At 36.4% G+C, this 22,902-nt stretch overlaps 1 protein-coding gene across 2 annotated transcripts in view; it reads right to left on the bottom strand.

The window, feature by feature from the left end:
- Positions 1–20,380, bottom strand: part of LOC136125419 (complement factor H-like) — a 120,001-nt gene extending 99,621 nt beyond the window's left edge. For both annotated transcript variants that reach the window (XM_065880171.1, XM_065880175.1), the window contains exons 1-6: positions 20,323–20,380; positions 12,495–12,680; positions 11,948–12,053; positions 8,331–8,407; positions 6,605–6,796; positions 4,217–4,387 (exon numbers count right to left, since the gene is read on the bottom strand). In XM_065880171.1, coding sequence (XP_065736243.1) covers positions 4,217–4,387; positions 6,605–6,796; positions 8,331–8,407; positions 11,948–12,053; positions 12,495–12,680; positions 20,323–20,380 — 790 coding nt within the window. The remainder of the gene's footprint in view (positions 1–4,216; positions 4,388–6,604; positions 6,797–8,330; positions 8,408–11,947; positions 12,054–12,494; positions 12,681–20,322) is intronic.
- Positions 20,381–22,902: the final 2,522 nt, after the last annotated feature.

Raw genomic sequence — 22,902 nt, 5'->3', positions numbered from 1 at the left:
TGAAGAGAGATGCCTTGTACTTGGATCTACATGAGTATTTGTCCTTGATTTTGTTGTTTTCCTCATCATATTCTCTGTGTAATTCAAGACTTGTCCATGACATAAAGCTTCCCTGTTATGCTAATAAATTCTTCAGTCCATATATCCAGTTGCAGCTCACATTGGACAGGTCCATGTGTAAAACTCAAAAGCATACTCAGCTTATCATATATCAAACTAAATCATCATCCTTCTTTCAGTATATGCTTTTCTTCCTGTATATAACATTGGAATTTGTGACACAAGAACCTCATGACAGAAGCCTGGAAATTTACCCCTATATTCCTTCCTCCACATCACTTCAAAATTCAGTCAAACACCATGTTCTATAAAGTTGGTATTATTGCTTATATATCTCCTCCCTTTCATAAGACACCTCCACTGTGTATGGTCAGCTTTTAGAGGTAGTACAGTAGTCTCCTAATTGGTCTTAACTTTATATTCCATTCTGCCAGATAAGCTTCAGTATGCCTCTGTTGCTAACATGATTAGCAACGATTATATTAGAAATAATAGAAATTACATGTGATCACCTAAACACAAGTTTTATGTGAAATAGGTCTTCACTAATTAACACTAACTTCAAATGAACCTTAAATGTGTTCATTTATTCTTTTCTGTTTTTTCTCTTTCACTACATTCTGCTATATCTATCATATTTTCATATACACATTGAAGTCCAGTTTACATGTCTTAGTTTTGTTTGTTTTCTTTTTTTTTTTTGCAGTACGTGGGCCTCTCACTGTTGTGGCCTCTCCTGTTGCGGAGCACGGGCTCCGGACGCGCAGGCTCAGTCACCATGGCTCACGGGCCCAGCCGCTCCCCGGCATGTGGGATCCTCCCGGACCGGGGCATGAACCTGTGTCCCCTGCATCGGCAGGCAGACTCTCAACCACTGCACCACCAGGGAAGCCCCATGTCTTAGTTTTTACAGCTGAACTGAGTACCAAAGTTTGAACTCAAAAGTCACAATATATAAATAAACGTGTTTCACTAAGATACCTACTAAATAATATTGGGAGATTTTGTTAAATTATTTAAGAGTAGAAGAACTTCTAGGGATCTCCATTAAAATAATCATGATCTCCATTAAAATAAATAATGTTATTAAAACATTGCCAGGGCAATGTTTAAGAGAAGTTAGCCTAGGTAGGTGCTTCTATTAAAATAATAATAATAATAATAATAATAATAATAATAATAATAATATTTGAGACTGTCTGAATATGTAAGGCCAAATTTTTTCTACTTTTAGAAGCAACCATTAAGCATCTGAAATAAGAATAATTAATTCAAGGTTAACACTCTGTTGTGAATCGTAAAAAATCCAGTCTGTACAGGGAACAGAGAGATTTGCATCAAAGGTGGCTTTTATTTAACAGGTCTTGGTACTTTTATTTATTCCTGTGAGTGACTTGTTGTCAGAGACTACCCCTTATTGGATACAGAGACCAAAGTTTTGACAAATCACCCTCAAATAAAACCCCTGACACGTACAAAACATAGACCAGATAGAAGACAATTTAAGTGTTTTATCCTAGACTATTTTATTTAAATTTACTTTTATGACTTAATTCCAAATTTCTTATAGAGTTCTACAAAATAAGATATGTAGATCTGGAATTTATCATTATCAGCAGGTAGATCCTTCCAATGTACCATGAAAATAGGGAGAGGTATTTGTGTCATTAGCTGAGGTAAGAGAGTGGAGTTTCTTTTAATAAAAGACTTCTCTATATCTAGTTAATGTAAACTGCATTTTAATAAAATGAAGCATCTTTAAGAGACAGAACATGCTTATCTAATGTGGGGTGAACCACTCTTTACTTATATTGATCTTTAGCAAATTATCTTGTAAAAGAGAGAGTACCAATCCTAATCCTGGTATCTCTCTCGCTAAAGAAAGCAGGACCTTAAAGCATACAGTCTTGAATTTTTAAGTTATGACTTGTGACTGGGAAAATGAACTTTTAAAAGGAAAATGTCTTATAAATGTGGATTCTTTAATGTGTGTGTGTAAAGGAGTCTAGTTTTAAGAGAAGTAAGCCTAGAAATTGTAGTAACACTGTGGGAAAAACAGAGATTTCCCACTACTAATACGGATCTGTTCTAAGGAACAGTTTTAAGTAGGTAGGTAAGTGACCAAGAAAAAGGAATAATTCAATGACTTCTACGTCATGTTATCCTGAGTCCTATGTCCAAGTAAAATTGAATTCCTGAAGCTTTACTTTGAATTCATTGAAACCTGGGATTCATTGAAACTTTGTTCTAATGTTTATCCTCAATACAGGACAAGAGTCCTGATATAAAATAAGTGGTTTATAAGCTCTATTTTGGTGATTGGATGGATAGAAGAGGGGCTCTGGAAGTAGCATATATGGCAGAGTTTGACACCAGAGAACTTGTGCATCCACCTTCTTTGCTCAGGAGCCACGAATGCCACGGAGATAAACAGCTGGACTCCACACAGCATCAGCCTCACACAGATCTCATATGGTTGTGTAACCGAGCAGGACCCTGTGGGGCCTTCCCGGGACAGACCCCTCCCCCATATCCTCTGCTGTAGTTCCTCTCTGAACTTCCTAGATAGATAATAGTATCTGATGCACATTTCCTGAGTTGTTTTACACATTTGAAAACCCCACCAAATGGAAGATGTTAACTACTTGATGACCATGAGCATGTAGTCCCCAGACCTACTGGAGCCTGAGGACTGATGATGTTAACCCCTGTGACACTGCCCTGTTACCTCACCATCAACCAATCAGATAACTGATTGGGTTACGATCGGCTATTCTGCTGATTGATCAGCAGGAGCTGATCACATACCCTGAGACACCTCTCCCTCACCCGGCCTTTAAAGATGCTTTGCTGAAACCCATTGGGGAGGCTGGGCTTTTTGAGCACTAGCTGCCCTGGACTCTTTGCTTGGTACCTTACAATAAATGCTGCACTTCCCTTCACCACAACCTGGTGTCAGTAGATCAGCTTTACGGTGTGCGGGTGAGCAGACCCAAGTTTTGGTTCGGTAACAGTTATCACTGTCTTGTGTTCATTAACTTCTTTCTAAATATTTTCTTAACAATGCTTGAAAGTGAAGGTCATTCAGGAGGATGTATTTTCCAAGGAGCTGCTTGTGGGCTCAACTAAATTTTTTTAAGAATAAAATCAGCTCAAAAGCTATCTCTAGTTTTTGTAAAAGAGGATCACCAAAGCAAGGTTTATATATGTTATTACGAATAGCATGATTTAAAGTTCAGAGGGCTCTTAAGAGGTGAAGATCACAGTGTGGCAATACCTGTAAAAGTCACCCTCTTAGGAAGTCACTTGTCTCGGATGTCATGTGTGACAATACTGTTACTTGTTTTACTCGGTGAAGCAGCCCTCATCAAAAGTAACTCCTTCCTTTTCATAAGTGTTTGCAAATAGCTCAACACTCTTATTACCATGCTATAGCTGTATCTGCCTGCTCTTCTTATGACTTCTTACATTCCTCAACTATTTATTGATATATTTTTCTCTTCTAAGCCATGATAGTTGAAACTATCCCTTTCTAAATGAGGTAGGCTAAGCAGAAAACAAAAAAGCAGACATAATTTCTGGTGGGCAAAGAGCACAGTCGAAACGAACTCTTTGAGTCTGGGTAACATCCTTCCCTTACAAAGCCTAAAAGAGGAGCTGTTTTCAGCACCATCACCACAGTTGATTCATATGAAGCCTGTGCTTAATGAAATCTCCAGTTTCTTCTACTTAATTCCATTATCCATGGAGGATTACCTCATCTGGTATTAGTATAATTTACTTTTTAAAGTGAAATGTTGGGCTTTACGAGAGGACTCTAATTATGTGAGAGGTACATATACCTGGGGATTGGGAAACCTGTTACAGTCCTGGCTCTGCTCTAGATTTGCTTTGTGACCATAGACCAAAGATTTAATGAGCTATTGAACTTTTCTGGTCCTGTTTACGTGTATCTTCAGAGTGAGAGAATCACACCAATTGATCTCAAAACAGGCCTTGCACACATAAAATGTTATGTCTCTGTAATAGTTGATTCCTATAAGCATTAATACTCCATGGTGAGAAAAAATAGACCGCTTAACCATAAAGAGTATATGAATTAAAACAACTGGTAAAAATATACAGCAAAGGATATAGAAGAGAAACATAGCATTACCTTTACATAAAGGAACTGGGGTCCATCCAAATTCAGTGCATACGGCATCTCCTCTTTCACCATATCCGAAACCTTTTGTACATTTATACTGAACTCGTTCATTTGCCTTATAAATTTCCTTCCGGGGTATAGGATAACCATTTAAAATGGTTGGTTGTTTGCAGGAAATTTCTAAAGAAAAGGGATTAAATTCCAACAGGTTTGTTATATATTAAAGGACTGTGTCCCAGACATAATTATATAAAGATACAACTCTTGTTTCCATTAGGTAAATCAGACAACTAAACAAAAGTCCTGTTTTGACTTGAATGCTTGGTGAATAATTCATCGGTTGTTCTTAACATTCATTTTTGAAGTAAGTAAAAAGTCTGATTTAAATCATGTTGCTAATTTATTTAGTTTGGGGATAAATTAGTCCTCTTGAAATAAACAGTGGCCAGTAACATTCATCAACTGTATATATAAAATTGAATACAGAAATAGGTTTAGGGCTTCCCTGGTGACGCAGTGGTTGAGAGTCTGCCTTCCGATGCAGGGGACACGGGTGCGTGCCCTGGTCCGGGAAGATCCCACGTGCCGCGGAGCGGCTGGGCCCGTGAGCCATGGCCGCTGAGCCTGCGCGTCCGGAGCCTGTGCTCCGCAACGGGAGAGACCACAGCAGTGAGAGGCCCGTGTACCGCAAAAAAAAAAAAAAAAAGAAAAAAAGAAATAGGTTTAATGTGATATGTATTTTCACTGAGTGACCTGTAAAAATTACATATTTTTTTAGTTATTGATAATAGAGTAATTGTTGACAAAACACCTTGTCAAAGAAATTAATATATCTCATTGTTATTACATCTCCAAAAAGCAACTGATCAGCTTGTGTGGTTTTGCTATCCATCCAAGTTTTCTGTCCAAAAAAAAAAATAAAGAGCTGGCCATCATCTTTCATACTATCGTCACTCCAAAATTTTTCTCTGGGACTCCAGCAACAGTGACTAATTTCCCAGATCTTATTCTCCCTTCATCTTAATCTTTTTATCCTATTTGTAACTTAATGATCTTTTCTTCTTGTCACTTTATTGTTCCATTTAAAATGCTTCATTGATTCCCAATTCAGTCTGTATAAAAGCCTAATTCTTCAGCATGGTGTGCCCCGCAGAACCTTGGACTGCCAATCTTCACTCCATCACTAACTTCTTCCCTGCCTCCATCCTAAGTTAAGGTCCCTGAGAACAGTGGGAATAGGGGAGCTTCATGCTCAAAGAGGCCTCAAGGCCATTGTCCCTTCCTCTCCACTAACTTCTTCTGACTGGTTTGCTTTTGCCCTCCTCAACTTCATCTGAAAGATTCTCATTCTTCCTTTAAGACTTATCTTCTGCATCAGTCATTCCAGAAAGGTTTAACTAACCACAGAAATTTAGTTGCAAGAAATAAGTCCCATCCATGAACCTCTAGAGTATACAGTAATTGCTACACTGAATATAAATATGTTTGCCATTATTAACTCGAAGACCTAGTTTTGTAAAAAAGACTTCCTAGGAAGAGGGACGCTTCTCTCTTCATCTCACTGTAGGACAGACTAGACTAAGAAAGTGTAAATAATTTGGGGATTTTAGATAATGTTAAAAAACAAATATGGCAGAAATGTCTGCCAAAGAAATACTGGTCAAACGAAGTATGGTACTTTTAAATAAATTGACCAAAATATATTATTACAAAAGCCAGAATCATCATATTGGCCATCGGGCACAGGTCAGTAGTATTAAAACTAAAGAAATGCTAACTTCTAGCTAACTATGGAACTTTTTTTTAAAGACAAAGATTTATTTAGTGGATTCAATTCAGTTCAGCAATATTTATGCTAAACTCCCAGTGCAAGTATAAAACAGGGGCACTTCCTAGAAGTGTTATTCAAAAACACAATGTGATCATGATACATCAATAGAAATAAATAATGATAGTTTTTCAAATAAAAAACGACCCATTCTGGAGTTTTAATATTAAACTTGTAGCAGAAATGCTTAAGATTTTATGTTAGTCAATTACAATTTAATTATAGTTAAGAGCATGGACTTTAGTGTCAGATAACCTACGTTTAAATCTTACCTCTACCATATATGCCATGATAATTTTGTACATGTGATTTAATTTCTTTGCACCATGATTTCCTCAATTATAAAATAGTGGTGAAAACAGTACATAAATCACATAGTCATTTGGAAGGTAAAATAGATGACGCGTGTAAAGAACTTAGATCACTTACTGGGAAATAGTAAGTGCTGAATAAATGCTAGTGAGTTAGTATTTTTCAGATTCTGTAGGATGCACAGTGTTTTGAAAGGCATATTTTCATGAAAAAGAAACTAAACTCATTCAAATAATCAAACAGTAAGTGTATCTTACCTACACATTTCGGTTTTTCTTCACTCCAAATACCATCTGCTGAGCAATGTATTTGTTTAGGTCCATCAAGTATGTAGCCTGAATTACATTCAAACTGTATTGCTTGTCCAAAAGTATATACTTGGTCTGGGTCCAGGGCACCACTGAAAATTTTCCCATTCTCTGGTTCTGTTACTGGTAAACACTTAACAACTGAAAAAATAAATACAAATTTTTCTAACAGAATTGGAAAATTTTATTATGAAAAATGAGTATATAGAAATATAACATATATATATAACCAATAGCAAGCTTGGAGAAAATTAAACTTTTTAAAGATGTATTTGATATACCTGTTAGCCGGAAATAAATTCTACTAAGTAAAAAAACCCCAAAAAAACAAACAAAAGAAAACTGTAAGTTTATCTCTGATTCTTTTCTATGAGAGTGAACAAAGAAAATTACTACTTTGAATTTTTGAATGACAGTTTATATATTTTGTAGTAGCAAACAAGTGTTTCTTAAATAATTGAGAAATATAAAGTTTGGGATAATTAAATACAAAATTTCCATTTAAGTCCCACAATAATATAAAACTGTATCCCTAAAAGGTGTAAAAGCAAACTTTCTGATTATGTTTATTTCAATAAATAAATAGTCTTTAATTTTCCTTTTTCCGCATCAAAATAACTTGAGCACTTTTTTGATTTTCCTTAATATTTTCCAGTATCCCTTAGCTTATGATATTCAATCTTTATTTTACAATGATCACCCAGGATACTTGTTAAATGGAAATTCTATGGCTGCCCTACCACCCCAGGGATACTGATTCCATACATCTTTACTAACCAAAAACTTCAGTTTCTAAGAAGCACCCCAGGCGATTCCAATGTGGATGTTCCTTAGAACATTGATGTCCTTCCCCTCATTTCCGCAGATGAAAGATCCACTCTCTTTTTCAGACAACGGGATTTTTGAGTCATCATGTTTTTTCTCCTCCCCCTCCCCCCTCCCCTTCTCCCTCTTCCGCTTCCTCCTTGTTTTTCTCTCTCTTTCTCTGTCTCCCTTTCCTTCTCTCTTCTTCTCCCTCTCTCTTTACTCCTCACCATGGAACTTTGAAAAACAATTCTGATTGATCTCTTATTTTCATGATGACTAGAGACTGGAATTACTAGTTCAAAATTTGGGAACAGGATGTACATTTTCTCATTCTCATTGTTTGCTTTATGGATCCGTAAGAAAGGACAGAGGTCTTCCTTAGTTCCTGCCTCTTTTCAGTACAACTAAGACCAGAGGAAAACTCCCCTTGCCAGGCAAGAGGGAGGAGGTGGCTAAATCATGTTCTCCACTTCAGCCGCTACCAGAGATCCCTGCACTGGGGTCGTTATTTGGGGGAGTGCCTCTTCATGAATAAAGTTGAAATTCTCAGCTTCATTTTGATGTGATACTTGTGTTATTTCTAGTGGTTAGGATCCAAAAGGAAAAAAAAAATAGATTTTTCTAATCTGTAATACATTAACCATTAGATCAGATGAGCCTGTATTTATATTTGGTTATTGAAACACATAATACTGTAGCAATAAAAGGACTAGATATCCACTCTGTACTACAGTAGAATCCACAAAAATAATTTCAGTAAGAAATATTTAATTATAGACTTTATGAATATTTGATGTAAGACATTTCAAAAAATCCTAATATTTTAAGTGTATGTTTTAATATACTTGTAAATCAGTTTTACATCTACCTTCACATACGGGAATATTATTGGTCCATCCATTTGATTCACATTCACGGAAATTCATCTCGCCCAGCATCTGATACCTGAAAACCAACATTAACGGAGTTGTGAGCTAATGCATGTTTATGCCCACTTTTAAGTTTGATACCATTTCATGGAAAATTAACAGCATATACTTCCCTCCTTCCTTTCTTAAGAAAGGCCCTCAAACCCTCAGGTGTATGGACTTGGAATAATCATAACCCTTGGTTCATGACACAAAGTCATTACTGTTTCATGCACAATGCACTTTTATTCCTTCATTCATTTATTTTTTCACTAATGAGGTACATTTAACAATGTAATAAGCTCCACGAACAATCACCAAAAACAGAAGATAAAAACATGATAGTAAACAACAGGTCACTGTATGTCACCCCCGTCCACTCTTTTTCCATATTTCTATCCATACTCCTAACCTCCATGATTGTGATATTTTCTGGATGCTTTGGGCTTTTTACATGATCAAGGATAGTGCTAACAAAAATGTCTTAGTGTGGCTTATTTTCAGCACTGGTCTCCATCTCCCTATCTCCATCCCCGAGATCCGAGATGCTTTCCAGAGTGCAGTCACTGAGTCAAGTTGGCTTATAGAACTCATTCAATGTCGAATTATAGTAACTCATCAAGTCTGATCTTAAAACCAAAGATGCTGTACTTTAACGCAAGGTCCTTGGGCAGGTGTACAGTGTGCTGTCATCCCCAGATGCTTCAGATGAAGGCAAAGCATCCTTCTCAATATTTATTACATTGGACGGTTGGAGGCAAAAAACAAAACAAACAAACAAAACCTTTTTCTCAAAAAATAAATAATGGAAGGCATTTTGATAACCACAAAAGAGAGAATTTTGAAAAATGGTCTTTCATGAACTTCTAAAGAATTCTACGTGGACAAGTGTTTCCTTTGTCTGCAAATAAGAGTTGTTCTGCAAATTACACAAGTAAAAGAAATTTTCTCCTTCAAAAAACACTGTGTCTTTCTTGGATTGGGATTGATTTGCTCCTACTTCTCTACAGGAAGAAAACATTTCAACAGAGTAAATGAGAGTCACAGAACTTGAAGTCAAACTTTTACTCTGTGCCTCTCTCACACGAAGGAACAAAATAATTGGTTATTAAAGGTTCTTCTCTGGTTCCTCTCTTGGCTCTACCTTATAATGGAGAAAGAAGATTTCCTGGTGAATATTTTCCATCTACACCAGGGACTCATCCACTTGTCCAAATCTCTCTCATGAGTTCTGCAAAATTCTACACAAAACCGCCTAGCGTCACCAGCAAAGCCCATTCACAATTCCTGGGGAATAAAACTAGAATCTGGGGAATAAATCTAACCTTTCCCCCTCCCCCACCCCCACTGTGCTTAGTCTAGTTTCACTGGCTCACAGGGTCGCACCTGTCGAGAAATTGCACCTGGCTCTTCAAACTAGAGTTCCTCCTTCAAAATGGCTGCCCCTAAACTTCAGCTTAGGGCCATGTGCAGACCCTGCACACGACACTCCATCCAAGATGGTGGCATCGGGCCGTGTGCAGAGATGCTGCACCCAGCACTGTGGTCTGGATCCTGAGCAGAGCGGCTGCCCTGCCCCCTCCCAGCTGACAAGACCCTATAAAGCAGCCCTGCTCACTTGCAACCTGTTGGGAGAATGAAGCATTCCTGTGCTATACAGCAGGTTCTTATTGGTTATCTATTTTATATATAGTAGTGTGTACATGTCAATCCCAATCTCCCAGTTTATCCCTCCCCACTCCCCTTTCCCCCCCCAGTAACCATAAGATTGTTTTCTACATCTGTGACTCTATTTCTGTTTTGTAAATAGGTTCATTGATACCCTTTTTTAAGATTCCATATAAAAACAATATCATATGATATTTTTCCTTCTCTGTCTGGCTTACTTCACTCAGTATGACAATCTGACCTATATGTGAATAGAATCTAAAAGAGGGGATATATGTATATGTATAACTGATTCATTTTGCTGTACAGCAGAAACTAACACAACATTGTAAATCAACTATACTCCAATAAAAAATAATTTTTTTAAAAATGAAGCTTTCCTTTGCTTCTGAACCCAACTCAGTCTCATTCTATTGGCTGAAAGAACATCGGGCAGAAGGACCCTTGTTAAGATGACTCGAAAAGGTCAGTAATGCTAGGGCCCATGTACATCGAGGGAGAGAGAAAGATAGAGGAGATTGTCCAAATGTTGGTTTGGAGAAAAGTAAGGGCTTGTGTTTCTGCAACCCCAAGCTGGCAAAATACAAGAAACACTGTGCAGAGGGCCTCTTATAAGACTCCCTCCCTGTAGGAGGATCAAACTGGTCTTCCATATTGAGTATTCTGGTAAGTGGCTAGTATTCAGCTAAATGGGTGCACAGCAGACAAAAGGGGGATGGGACAAGGGGACACACAGGGTGGGTTGGCTGGCAGAAACCGTGGGTACAGTAAACCCACTCTATGTTCAGATTCCACTATTGGGTCAGAAGACTTATATCCCCTCTGATGCTGACCTTACAACAGTCCAAGGACTTTTATTTCACTGACAAATATCTAGTCCTGTTGAAAGCCCAAGCTGGGTGGTGGAGACAGTCGCTCTTACAGGGTCTATGACAGTTTATCCATAGTTAATACAAGACGAACGTGGCAAAGATGAGTTAAACAGAGCCAGAGTCAAAGCATGTATGTCACTAATCTCTTTATTATAGATATTATAATTATAAATATATTTATTACTGAGATTTTATAAATATTATTTATTACTGAGATTCAGGGAATCTAGTAGGAGAAGTTTATGAGTTTTGACTCCTTTTGCTAGGTCAAGGGTGGAACTTAAAGGGACAAGATTAGCCTGGATTGGAAAGGGATATTTCAGAGATTGGGGCAAAAACTCTTTGAAAAATTTCCCTCTGGTAGTGACCAAGGAGAGATTAAGTTATAAGAACTAATACTTATTGGGTGTTTACAATATCCCAGGAACTCTTGTAAGGGCCACAAGTGTGTGTCGTATTTATTTCTCCCACCAATCCTGTGACGCACTTGATATGTTTCTGCTTTTATAAGTGAGGACATGGGAGTAAAGAGATATTTTTAAAATATACATATAGTTATTAAGTGGTAGAGTTTTGGAATATAGGCTTACTCCAAAGCCTAAGCTTTAAAATATTTTATTTTACTGCCTCAATTCAAGAAATAAATGGAAAGAGAATAATGATTCCATGTGTAATTTCTTGATCCCCCTGACATATCAAACTCCTATAATACTCTGCACATAATAGAATGTAGTGAGGACTCATTGCAGTGAATTTTTATTTATATGCATGCTATTTTCCCACTCTCCTATAACTACACTCTCCCAGAGTAATCATAATTCATTTTAATTTTTCAGTGTTGAGGAGATGATAATTGTATCAATATATAATCATTTCCATTATAGTTTAAAATTTCAGGTTGCTTGTATGTTACTTATAAATATGTTCATAGAAAAATATAGTAACCTTAAACACATAAATTAGTACAGTTTCTATTTACTATTTCCATTATGAATTATCTGAATTAGAAGCCTCTAATTTTTCTATTGGCTACATACCCCTCATCACAGGTATAAACAACCTTTGCACCGTATTCAAACCGAGTTCCTACTGCAAGATGGAAAGAACCAAATGGAGTGTCTCCAGGGTGTCCGCAGGGCTTTTCTAAAATTAAAAAAAAAGGATGTAATGTTAGTATGCAGCACGGGGAGTAACAATTTACATGAGTTCGAGGACAGGGATATTTGATATTGTATTAGAGGACAGAATTGAAAATATGGAAAAGTGAAAAATGGCAAAGTTATCTGTACCTTTTGGAAGATGACAACACCTTGTTAAGAATAATGATGATGAAGAATTTGAAAAAGAATAGATACTTGTGTATGTATAACTGAATCACTTTGCTGTACACCTGAAACTAACACAACATTGTGAATAAACTATACTCCGATATAAAATAAAAAGTTAAAAAGAAAATAATGAGGATGTATCATTTTGTATTTAAATGACAATAGTGATAGAATTCAGCCAGCGTTTCCATAGTAGCACCCAGTATTTTCACAACTAAAAGTTTTCACAGATTTCACAAATGTAGGAACGACTTACTCTGACATATCCTCGAAGGATGAAGAGATTGCCACTTTCCATCCTTGCATGCCATTACAATACTCCCAAGAGTTCTGTATCCAGGGTGGCATTTATACGTAGCCTGAGTGCCCTCTCGATATGTTTGTTCAGTCCAAGAACCTGACAGAATTTCTCTTTCTTTTCTTGGAGGGGGTTCTTGACAATCTACAAAAAAATTAAAACACAATAGGTGTTTAAATAACTATTAAAAATGCAGTATGTTTAGGTTATTTTTTATTAAAAAAAAAAAACTATACAGGTCCATCCAAATGTAAGTCTTTTTTTTTTTTTTTTATTTACTAGATTACTAGTCTGTTATGAAAGGATACAACTCAGGAACAGCCAGATAGAAGAGATGCATAGGGCAAGACTTGGAGGAAGGGGTGTGGAGCTTCCATGTCCTCTCCAGGTGTGTCACTCTCCCAGCACCTCCCTGTGTTCACCAACCTGGAAGCTTCCAAATGCCATTCTTTAGAGATTTTTATGGAGGCTTCATTACATAGACACGATTGATCAAAGCACTGGCCCTTGGTGACTGACTAAACCTCCAGTTCCGCCTCCCTTCCCAGAACCCCTGAGATTGGGGACTGGGGTAGGGTGGGGAGGGTGGGACTAAAAGGTCCAACCTTCTAATCAAGTGGTTGGTTCCTCCTGGCAACCAGCCCCCATCATTTGGTTCTCTAGGGCCTTTCCAAAAATCACCTCATTAACATAAACTTAGGTGTGGTTGAAAGAGGCTTGTTGTGAATAACAAAAGACACTACTTTCACCTCTTGTCCTCTGGAGCTATTTCAGGACTGAGAACAAAAGACCAAAAATTATCAACAAAAGATACTTCCTTTGCTCTGTATTAATTAGGAAATTATAAGAGTTTTGGAGCTGTGTGCCAGGAACCATGGATTAAGGCCAAAATGTATATTTATTATTAATCATAATATCACTGTTAGCCTTCATTTATCTGCAAATGTAAGTCTTAATATATATAAGATATATATTTTACTGTACAGAAATTAAATCTACATAGATTTGTAAGAATAACTTTCCAGATAAATAATTATACTTTACTATATTATTCTTAACTGCTGCACTGCATTCTCTAATACTATTCTTTCTTAAATTCAGGAAATATTGGGCACTAATATAAGCTCTGAAGGAAAAAAAATGGATAAAGAGAGAAAATATCTGCTCTCAAAGTGTTTTCACTCTAGTAAGGAGGTTAGTTATTAACTACAAATTCAAAGAGATAATGTTTCCGGGTTTCCGAAATCTTCATCAAGCTCTTGTACCAGCTGCTATACTCCTATTCTGTATTATCTCTTGAAGCTCAGTAACCTTGGAACTGGAGAGGTCAAGTGTATTGTGTAAATGTGATTGACAATCTCAAATTGAAACCCACTCTGGCAGTTTAGCAATTAGAAACCAGCGGAGGTGAAATGGAATAAAATTGAATCCTTACTTTTTTCAGAAAATTGTAGTTATGAACAGACATATATAATAGGTACGTGTATATAGACGGTTAAAAAGTATTAAAGAAGAGCAAAAATATAATTACCATAAATATTAAGGTAATGTTTTCTTCTAGAAGAAAGGAAGGGGTATTAATCTAGAAGAAACGCAAGGGTATTTGGGGGATGCTGGGAATGCTCTACTTCTTGACATGGGTAATTATAACTATTTTAAAATACAGTACATTCATATTTTATTCACTCATATACTTCACAATAAAGATACTAAAGTAATAGAATCTGCATGTACCGTATGATTCTTTTTTTCCAAAAAAGTAATTCATTAATAAAATGACATATAAAGAAGGGAATACATAAAATTAGTAATGAAACTCATGCCTACTGATTATAATTGCTAATCTTTTTAATACTTCTTGCTGCTTAGTTTAGATACAACTACCCTTGATATTAGGGTGATTTCATTAGTTGACTTTTAACACATTACTTTTAAATTGGCAAATTCAGATACTTCTCACCATATATATATTTATTGATATAATTTTCATTGTTAAACTCCTTTTCTTACTTGGTTTTATAAGAATGGTTTAACATTCTATTCTAGAATTTCTTTTTGTAAAGGCAAGGGGAAAAAATAATCAACGGAGCTGGATCCCATTACAAACACATTCTACATTTCGTAGAACAGAAACTCCATATGAAACTTCATTTTTGTGTAATAAATAACACTTGTGTGGGCTTTCATATGCACTAATTTTTCTTTGACTTTTTTGCAAATGTTTAGCACATTTGTTAGGAAACTTTGTAATCGATGATTCCACATTAGTTTTGATTTCTAAAATTTAAGTAAACATACTTTTACTCCACTAGATGGTGCTAACACCCTACCATAAAACAACACAAACCGCCTGCGCCTCTTCCTACCAGCAACCCTCTTTCCCCCCAAAACCCCGAGTTTTTGGTTTTGTTTTTTCAACTTAAGGATGTTTTTACATGGAAATTTTGTGTTTAACTACAGGATAATATGTGTGTTTTCCACTTTCTAAATTCAGATCCACTTCATGGCGTTTAGGTTACTGGAAAAATTAATTAAATTTCAAATGTAGATGCCAACATTGTGAGTGGAGTTGAACCACTTTTCACTAATATATTAACATTTTGATAAATTTAATTCCTATCCGTTTATTAAGCTCATGCAAGGAAAAAAGTAATAAAATTTTCTTATCAATTAACTTATTCAATTTAAATGATTTTTATTAAAGCAATGCATTTACCCAAAGAGTAATCATGTGTTACTTGCTTTTAACACCCAGACATAAAAGACAAGGATACACCTCTTTCATACCGTCTTTCTACCAGATTCTCACAATATTTACTCTGTGTATACATATTTACTACATATAAAGAGCTCTCATATTCATTACACTTTTTACTTCAAATGATATTTAAAACTCTGGTGCTTTTTCCACAAACTTTATTTATTTATTTATTTTGGTGTATTTTTCTTTATTTTTTTTACTGGAGTAAAATTGCTTTACAATGTTGTGTTAGCTTCTGCTGTATAATGAAGCAACGGACAAAGGATTAATCTCCAAATATACAAACAGCTCATGGAGCTTTCAGCCACTTCCTCCAAGTGGTCCACTTACCTCTAGGCAAGGTAGGCAAGACACCCCACTACCCCATCTCTGTCATTTCCCCTCAGCCCCTACTTTACTTCCTTCACAACATAATTCATGGTTCATAGTTATGTTTATGTATCTATCTTCGCATCAGAATGTAACTTCCCCAAGAATAAGGACCGTCACCACAATCCGTCAAAACCTACCCATGATGTCATCACAACCCTGATATATTTCTCTCTCTTCATTGCACCTCTTACAAACCAACTTCTTAGCACCACCCTACTCCATTCTTTCATTCCAGTTTGAGCATCTTGCCTTCCCTAAGTGACCCTACAGTGTTTTCAGTTATCTCCATCAAAATACTTTATATGATAAAATACAATAATCGTCCCTTCTGTTTTGCCTCCTAAGTGACCTCCTGTCGGAAAGCGCTTGTCACGGTGCCTGGTACTTAGCAGTCACTCAAGAGAAAAAAGATGATCATTGAATGAGCAAGTAGATAGATGAATGAATGGATGAGTGAATGTGAAGCTATCCCGAAGACATTCAATTTTATCTGTAGATTATGGATAACCTGGGGAAAAGGCATTGTAGACGGTAACAAACATAAAAGATAAGGGAACAAATGTTTAGTGCACTTAAACCTCTGTTGCATGAACCCAAGAAATCTAACATCTGTAAAATTCCATTCTACATCCTATGTGTCCTATGTTTGAATGTATGTTATACTTTTTGAAGTAAGGTATCATTTTAATTTAGCTCAAAAAACTTCGGGGAACCTTTGAAGGAGCATTTCTATAATCACTTTTCTATCTATTACAGTTCTGTTTTACAAGGGTTAGCAGAAACTTGGCTCTCTCGGTCAAAATGTCAAAACAAATAAAAGTGCTCTGTCACTTCTTTTTCTTTCCCTTTCTTTTTATTCGTTTTGTGATTTTTTTTCTCTGTCCCATTACTTTACTCTCTCTGAACCATTTTTTATAGTGTTTCCTTATAACCTTAAGCTAGAACGTAACACTTTAGTTTTTCAGGGGCATTGCGCCCGTTTTGTACACTGTGTTCTGAGACTGGTTAAAGCTGTTAAGAAGTGGGCAAAGTGCACATTAGTTAAGTGAGCACGGGGTAGGCTGGTTGGCAGACTCTCACAGGCAGGCAGGTGGGGATGGTGTGTGGGGTGAGGAGAAGGAAACAGAGCCGGGAAGAAGGAAACATGCCCAAGGCTGTGAAACCGTCAGGGATGGAGGGGATAAAACAAGTGGGCCAACTCAGACCGAGGCTCCAGCCCTAGCAACCAAAGAACCAAAATAAAGAATGCTCCCTAAACTGTGCTTCCACGTATATTTGAAAACTTACTTCTAGCTAAGAATACTGTTAGCAATACTTAAATAATTTAGTTCTTATTTGAAATTACGTGCAGGCAGAAGAGTAGCAAGTGCATTCCCAGGCTGTGCCTAAACTTAAAGTCAGCAAGGCTCTCGCTCTCGTGACATTCCTGGGGGTGTTTCCTCTACCCCTGGTCAAAGTACCCACGAGACTGCTTCCCCTATCAGATCTTCCTTCCTGAGAAAACCTCATCTTCCAGGATTGCTGGGTCCTGTTCTTACCTCATCCTCATTCAGTTCTACCTCTGCCCATTAAAATTGTTGCAGAAAACTTATCAGACAGAAAACTTACTGTGGATAATAATTCACATAAGTGTGGTGCATAGTACTAAACTTAACTGTCCCAACTCTTACACAGAGTATTGTCACTCCACATAAGGTTCAGACTGGTTGAATTTATGGTATTATTAATATGTAAAACATTTTAGGAGAAGGGAAGATGTTGAAGACAATTGGGCCATTGCTCCACTTTAGATCCCACCGTATAGGTAAATACCCACACTACTACCTCTGAAAATGTGGGATTTTTTTTGGAGATGGGGAATTCTTATTTATCACACTGGAACTGAAACATAGAATTTAGGATTATAAACCGCTATCACAAGTTTTCTGGATTAGATGAATATACATAATATTCACATCTATCCTTAAAAAAGAGTAATTTTTATGAATTTATAATTAATTCTTATGATCATAATATTGATTTTTTTGTATTAGTTAATTCAAATTCAAAACCATCTTGTACTTGAAACAATATAGTAAAAAGAAATAAACTCTCCTCTCTCTGTTGGAATAGAAGCTCTCTGATATGTAACATATTTCAGGTCCTGAAAGAACATTTTTGCCCTTTAAACCTCCAGAATTAGAAAACACATCTCTCCAAACAACATAGCCAGCATGGACATATTTCAGTTGTGTTTTGATTTATTTACTTTAATCAGCCTGGAATTTGGGGGCCGTGGCTAATTTCAAAGAGTATACGCTTTTTGGATCTTAAATCTAAAAGTTCTTGAAAAGCTTGGTCACAAGATATTCCAGAAAGCAGAAACGATGTGGTATAACTCAGGAACGGTTACTCTGAACTCTGTAAATCTGACCCGGCTCTTAGTAGCCTGGGGTGACCTACCCCGCAAGCAGCTGACGTTCCTGTACAGCTAGAGATGAAGACGCAGACCACCTATTGCGTTAAAAAGGTACTGCTTGGTCTCCAATATCCTTTTCTAAAAAGGGGGAAAAATAGAAAGTTGAGCTTATAAATTCTTGCTGTTGGTTCCTACTCCTCTTTAGTAGTGATTAGTATTTTTGAGGAATGTTCACTCTTAACAGGATGGAGACCACTTAGGAAAGGCTGAAATGCAGTTTCTAGTTGAGTAAAGCAGATCGTGAGAGTATACACAACTGTCTTTTCTCAACTTAGCATTCAGTATTCAGTTTAGTATTTCTCAGTTTCTCAATCTGTATTCCATCGTCATTTCTACATGGGAGACAAAAACAGAGGCAAATGTTGAAGGATATGTGGATAGTTTTAATGATCAAGGCCACTCTGCTGAGTAAAACTTCTGTTAGGGCTAGACTGATGGAATTGGCCGTGCGTTGTGTGAGCTTTTGTGAAAGCCATGAGGCTAATGTACGTGTTACTTTAAATACCAAAGCTGTACTTTATCTGGGAAGTGGCCAGATTTACAGCCACTCTCACTGTAGTGCTCAATTCACCAGCAGAAACTGCTGTCACGTTACAACATACGTTCATGAAATATAAAATACAAGTGAAATGAATCAGCTGGAATCAATTAGGGACGCAGGGAGTTTTTAAATCACTATTATTTAATTTTTATCACTTACACTTTGTAGCACCCAATTTTAATAATATTTCAAATTCCACGTTGTCATCCCTGAAACAGTTTCATTAAATTTAGCATGGATTCTTAGCTTTAAACCTGAGCTAACAAGTCTTCCGTGCACGACAAATGCAATCTACATAAAACCTCAGCAAACAATATGGAAATCGTGAAGCACTAAGAGTATTCCTATTAAAGAAAAGACAAAAACACTTGTGTAAAGAAAAAGATGTTTGCTATTGGTAACATTAGCATTGCTCCAGAACTCTTTGCCAATATAATCATATTTTGGTATATTGTGTTGTAATATTAGTTATTTTTAGTTGTAATGTTCTTATGGACAGGGAAATGATTGTACACCTAGTTTAAAAAGTGGCTGGATATAAGGTTTACAAGCTGAAGATCAAGCAATAGCATATTAGTGTGTATAACTGAGAAAAAGACTATCTTTCAAAAACTCTTAAACACATTTGAGAAAAACCTGAAAAAAATTACTAAAGGATACAACTTAAAAAAGACATCTGGCTTTATTGTCTAGATTGAAAGACCCTCAAGGACAGGGGTTTTTTTTATTTGCTAATATTCCTCACTGCCTAGAGGTTGACTTGAAATAAGCATTCAATTGAAATTTGTTGACCTAGTGAAGAATGTTGGGAATTTATGAATAACTTTAAAAAACGTCAGTCAAACATGTATCACATTATTGGTTACCTATCATGAACTAGGAAACCAAATTTGCTCCAAGAAGAAACTTTTTCATCTATCAAGGAAAAGTGATAGAAGTAAATTTAATTATCCATAAATTCTTACTGGTATCAGCAAAAAACTCCTGCACTCAGATTCACTACTCCTAAAGGCTTTCCTACTAGCATATCTTATATCAACCATAGGGGAAGAAAATCCTATTGAGTAACTTTTACAAAGGTTGCATATTCAATTTGTTTTCAAATTTATACATTTTCATTCAAACGATACAAGTGATGGCTGTCTCCAAGACTTTTTAAAGCCATGGCAATATCAATTGTAAATGGTAAATCAATTTTTCTTTAGCAAGAGTTCACATCTCTATCTGAAATAAGTCCAATCATCGCAGCTTGAAGGCTTTTATTGTCTAATTCATTTTCTTGTTCTATGTTCACCTACTTCTTAATATATTCACATAGGCATTTTGGTGAAAATTCTAGGCAAAAAAATTAAATTACATTTTATGATAATCACAAGGGAAATGATCATGACATGTCACATTTTTGGAAAATAATTATTAAAACATTTTCTGAACTTCTACATTAAATAAAATTATGATGAATAATTAGATATGCCATTCAAATAAGCTGCTTATATTTTTTAAACTGAACAGTGTCAAAAGCATCTCACACACTAGGCTACAGCACAGTAATTAAACACATTTTCTAGACCAAATTTTTATTACCACCGTAAAAAGCATGTAAGCAAATGTTTTGCAATACAGAAAAAAAAAAGCCTTCCTTTTTTAATCTTACCTTTTGCGACACAAACAGTCCATAACATAAACCACACAATTGTTGCTGGAAATCTCATTTTGGGGACCCTTCAGGGGCACATCTAGTAGTTGACAGTGCTTAACACCGTGTCAGGCTCTCCTCGGTTAAAAACTATGGAAAGTGCAGGAAACGACTTGCCCCAAAAGGAAGTCGAAACCCAGCTTAGGGATTAAAGCCATTGCTAGATGTCCCGCCCATCAGAAACTTTTGCAAAGTAAAAGAAAACAATCAGCCGGGAGCCCCAGCAGTGCCAGAGTTTGAGCCTGCACTCCCACTGAAAGCTAATGTCGTGACCTGCCCTTGTTTTGTTTTTATAAAACCCAGGCATGTTCTTCACTGGAAACGTTCAGGTTCTTGGAATGTGCATAACTGGTGATATTCTCTGCATTTCGTAAACCCTCCAATTATTTAGACCCCATTCAGATCTACCGTTGGTGGACCTCAGAAGATTTAAATAAATAAAAGCTCTTTCAGAAATCACTTACAGAACTTGAGGTTAGGCAATGCTTTCACAATCAAGACCCAGACAACAGAACTAAACTTTGCCAGGAATGCAGTGCTGGTTGATTTGGGGAGACTGCTTCGCCTGCAGTCCATGAAATTAGTCTTTTAAGGACTTGTTATAAATGTGTGTATAAAGCAACAGGCTCACTCTCCTTAGGTATGAATGAGTTTAATAATTCAAAAATCAAGAAATTGAAATGCTGAATTTTTTAAACTTTGTACTGAAATATAATATGCGTAAAGAGAATGTAAGCAAATGGTTTGCTGAATACGGAGAAAGTGAAGACACACGTGCTGAGAGCACAGAGGTGAAGAACAGCAGTCTCTCAGGAAAGGCCCAGCCTCCACTTCAGTACCCCCTCCCCCCCTACCCCATAACACACTCTCCTGATCTCTGTGAACAGGGGACAGATTTGCCTGGTTTTGTACTTTGTATACATCAGATAATAAGACATTTATTCTTTTGTGCTTGGAGCCTTCCATTAAAAACTGTGTTTAGATTATTCCAGCACACCGTTGGGTGTTGCTGCAGATTATTAACCCTTATTGCTGTTTGATATTCAATTCTTCGAATATGCCACATTTTATTTATCTGTGTGTCTGTCAGTGGGCATCTGGGTAGCTTCTAGTTCGGAGACGGTGCACATAGTTCTGCTGTGAACATCAAATTATGAGGTTTTGGGGAAACACGTGTTCTCATTTCTGATGAGTACATACCTAGGAGTGGAATATTAGGACATAATGTATGCATATCTCTAGGTGTGGTAGGGACCATCAGACACTTTTCCAAAAGGTCTATATCGATTGACATTCCCATTAGCAAGTGTGTAAGTTGCTCCACACCCTCAACACACTGATGTTTTCCATCTTTGTAGTTTCAGACATTCTGATGAGCAGGGAGCAGTAATTCTCTGAGATTTTAATATGCATTTACTGACAAGGAATGAAGTTGAGTGACTTTCATGCCACAATCGGTCATTTAGCTGAGCCGCAGGCCATTTAAGCAACTTCCTCAAAGTCAAAAGACATTGTGCTACAACCACGATGGAAGCCAGCGATCCGATTCCCTGAATCTTACTTTTAACCCATACAGATCTGCCTTTCAAATGATTTGCTTCCCATACTATTAAATGCATATAAATTAAATTGTCAATAACTCCTTTATATAATTTAAAATGCTATAAATATTTGCAAATGTATTTTAGTAAATACCTTCACATTTATGTGTTTATTTTATAATTATGTAAACATATTACCATACAGGTTTTTAATGTACATACACAAACACATATATGTTTACGGAGAATTTAAAGTATTTTCAGGAGTGATTTTACTTTACAGATTTTCACTTTATTTGCAGTTGTTGAACATTTAAGATGCCACTCCACTGTTCAAGTGAAAATAATGGCTTCAAATTAATTTCAACAATATCTTTTAGATGTGTTATTTTTACTGTTTTTTCTCTTCTATTTGATTTCAGAGACTGATGGCTAAGTCATCCGTTGAGTGCTTTTGTTTCCTTTTTATCTTCCTCAATATTTTTAAAACCAAGTATTTATTTCAAAGATATTTAGAAGAACATAAGAAAACTACCAACATGTTATTATTTCATAACACAAAGTTGCTATATGGTACAGTAAGTCCCCCAACGAGTTCCATTTCGAGAGCGCATTTGTAAGTCCAACTTGTTCATAAGTCCAACAAAGTTATTCTAGGTACCCAACACAATCAGCTATATAGTACTGTACTGTACTGTAACAGGTTTATAATACTTTTCACACAATACATAAAAGACAAACAAACACAAAAATAAAGACAACATTTTTAATCTTACAGTACAGTACCTTGAAAAGTACAGTAGTCCAGCACAACAGCTGGCATACAGGGGCACGTTCGCATCTTTGAAAGTTCGCAACTTGAAGGTTCCTGTGTAGGGGACTTAACCATATTAGATTACCATTAGCAAGAACAGACTGCAAATAGTTAACCGTTAGTACTAAATTTAAGCCCCAAACACTTGTATTTATTCTCAATATCCATGTTGCCACATTCTCA

This window comes from Phocoena phocoena, chromosome 1 (assembly GCF_963924675.1).
Source record: "Phocoena phocoena chromosome 1, mPhoPho1.1, whole genome shotgun sequence".
NCBI classification, from domain to species: Eukaryota; Metazoa; Chordata; class Mammalia; order Artiodactyla; family Phocoenidae; genus Phocoena; species Phocoena phocoena.
The sequence above is the reverse complement of the archived record's forward strand: the minus strand, read 5'-3'. Positions and strand labels throughout refer to the sequence as shown.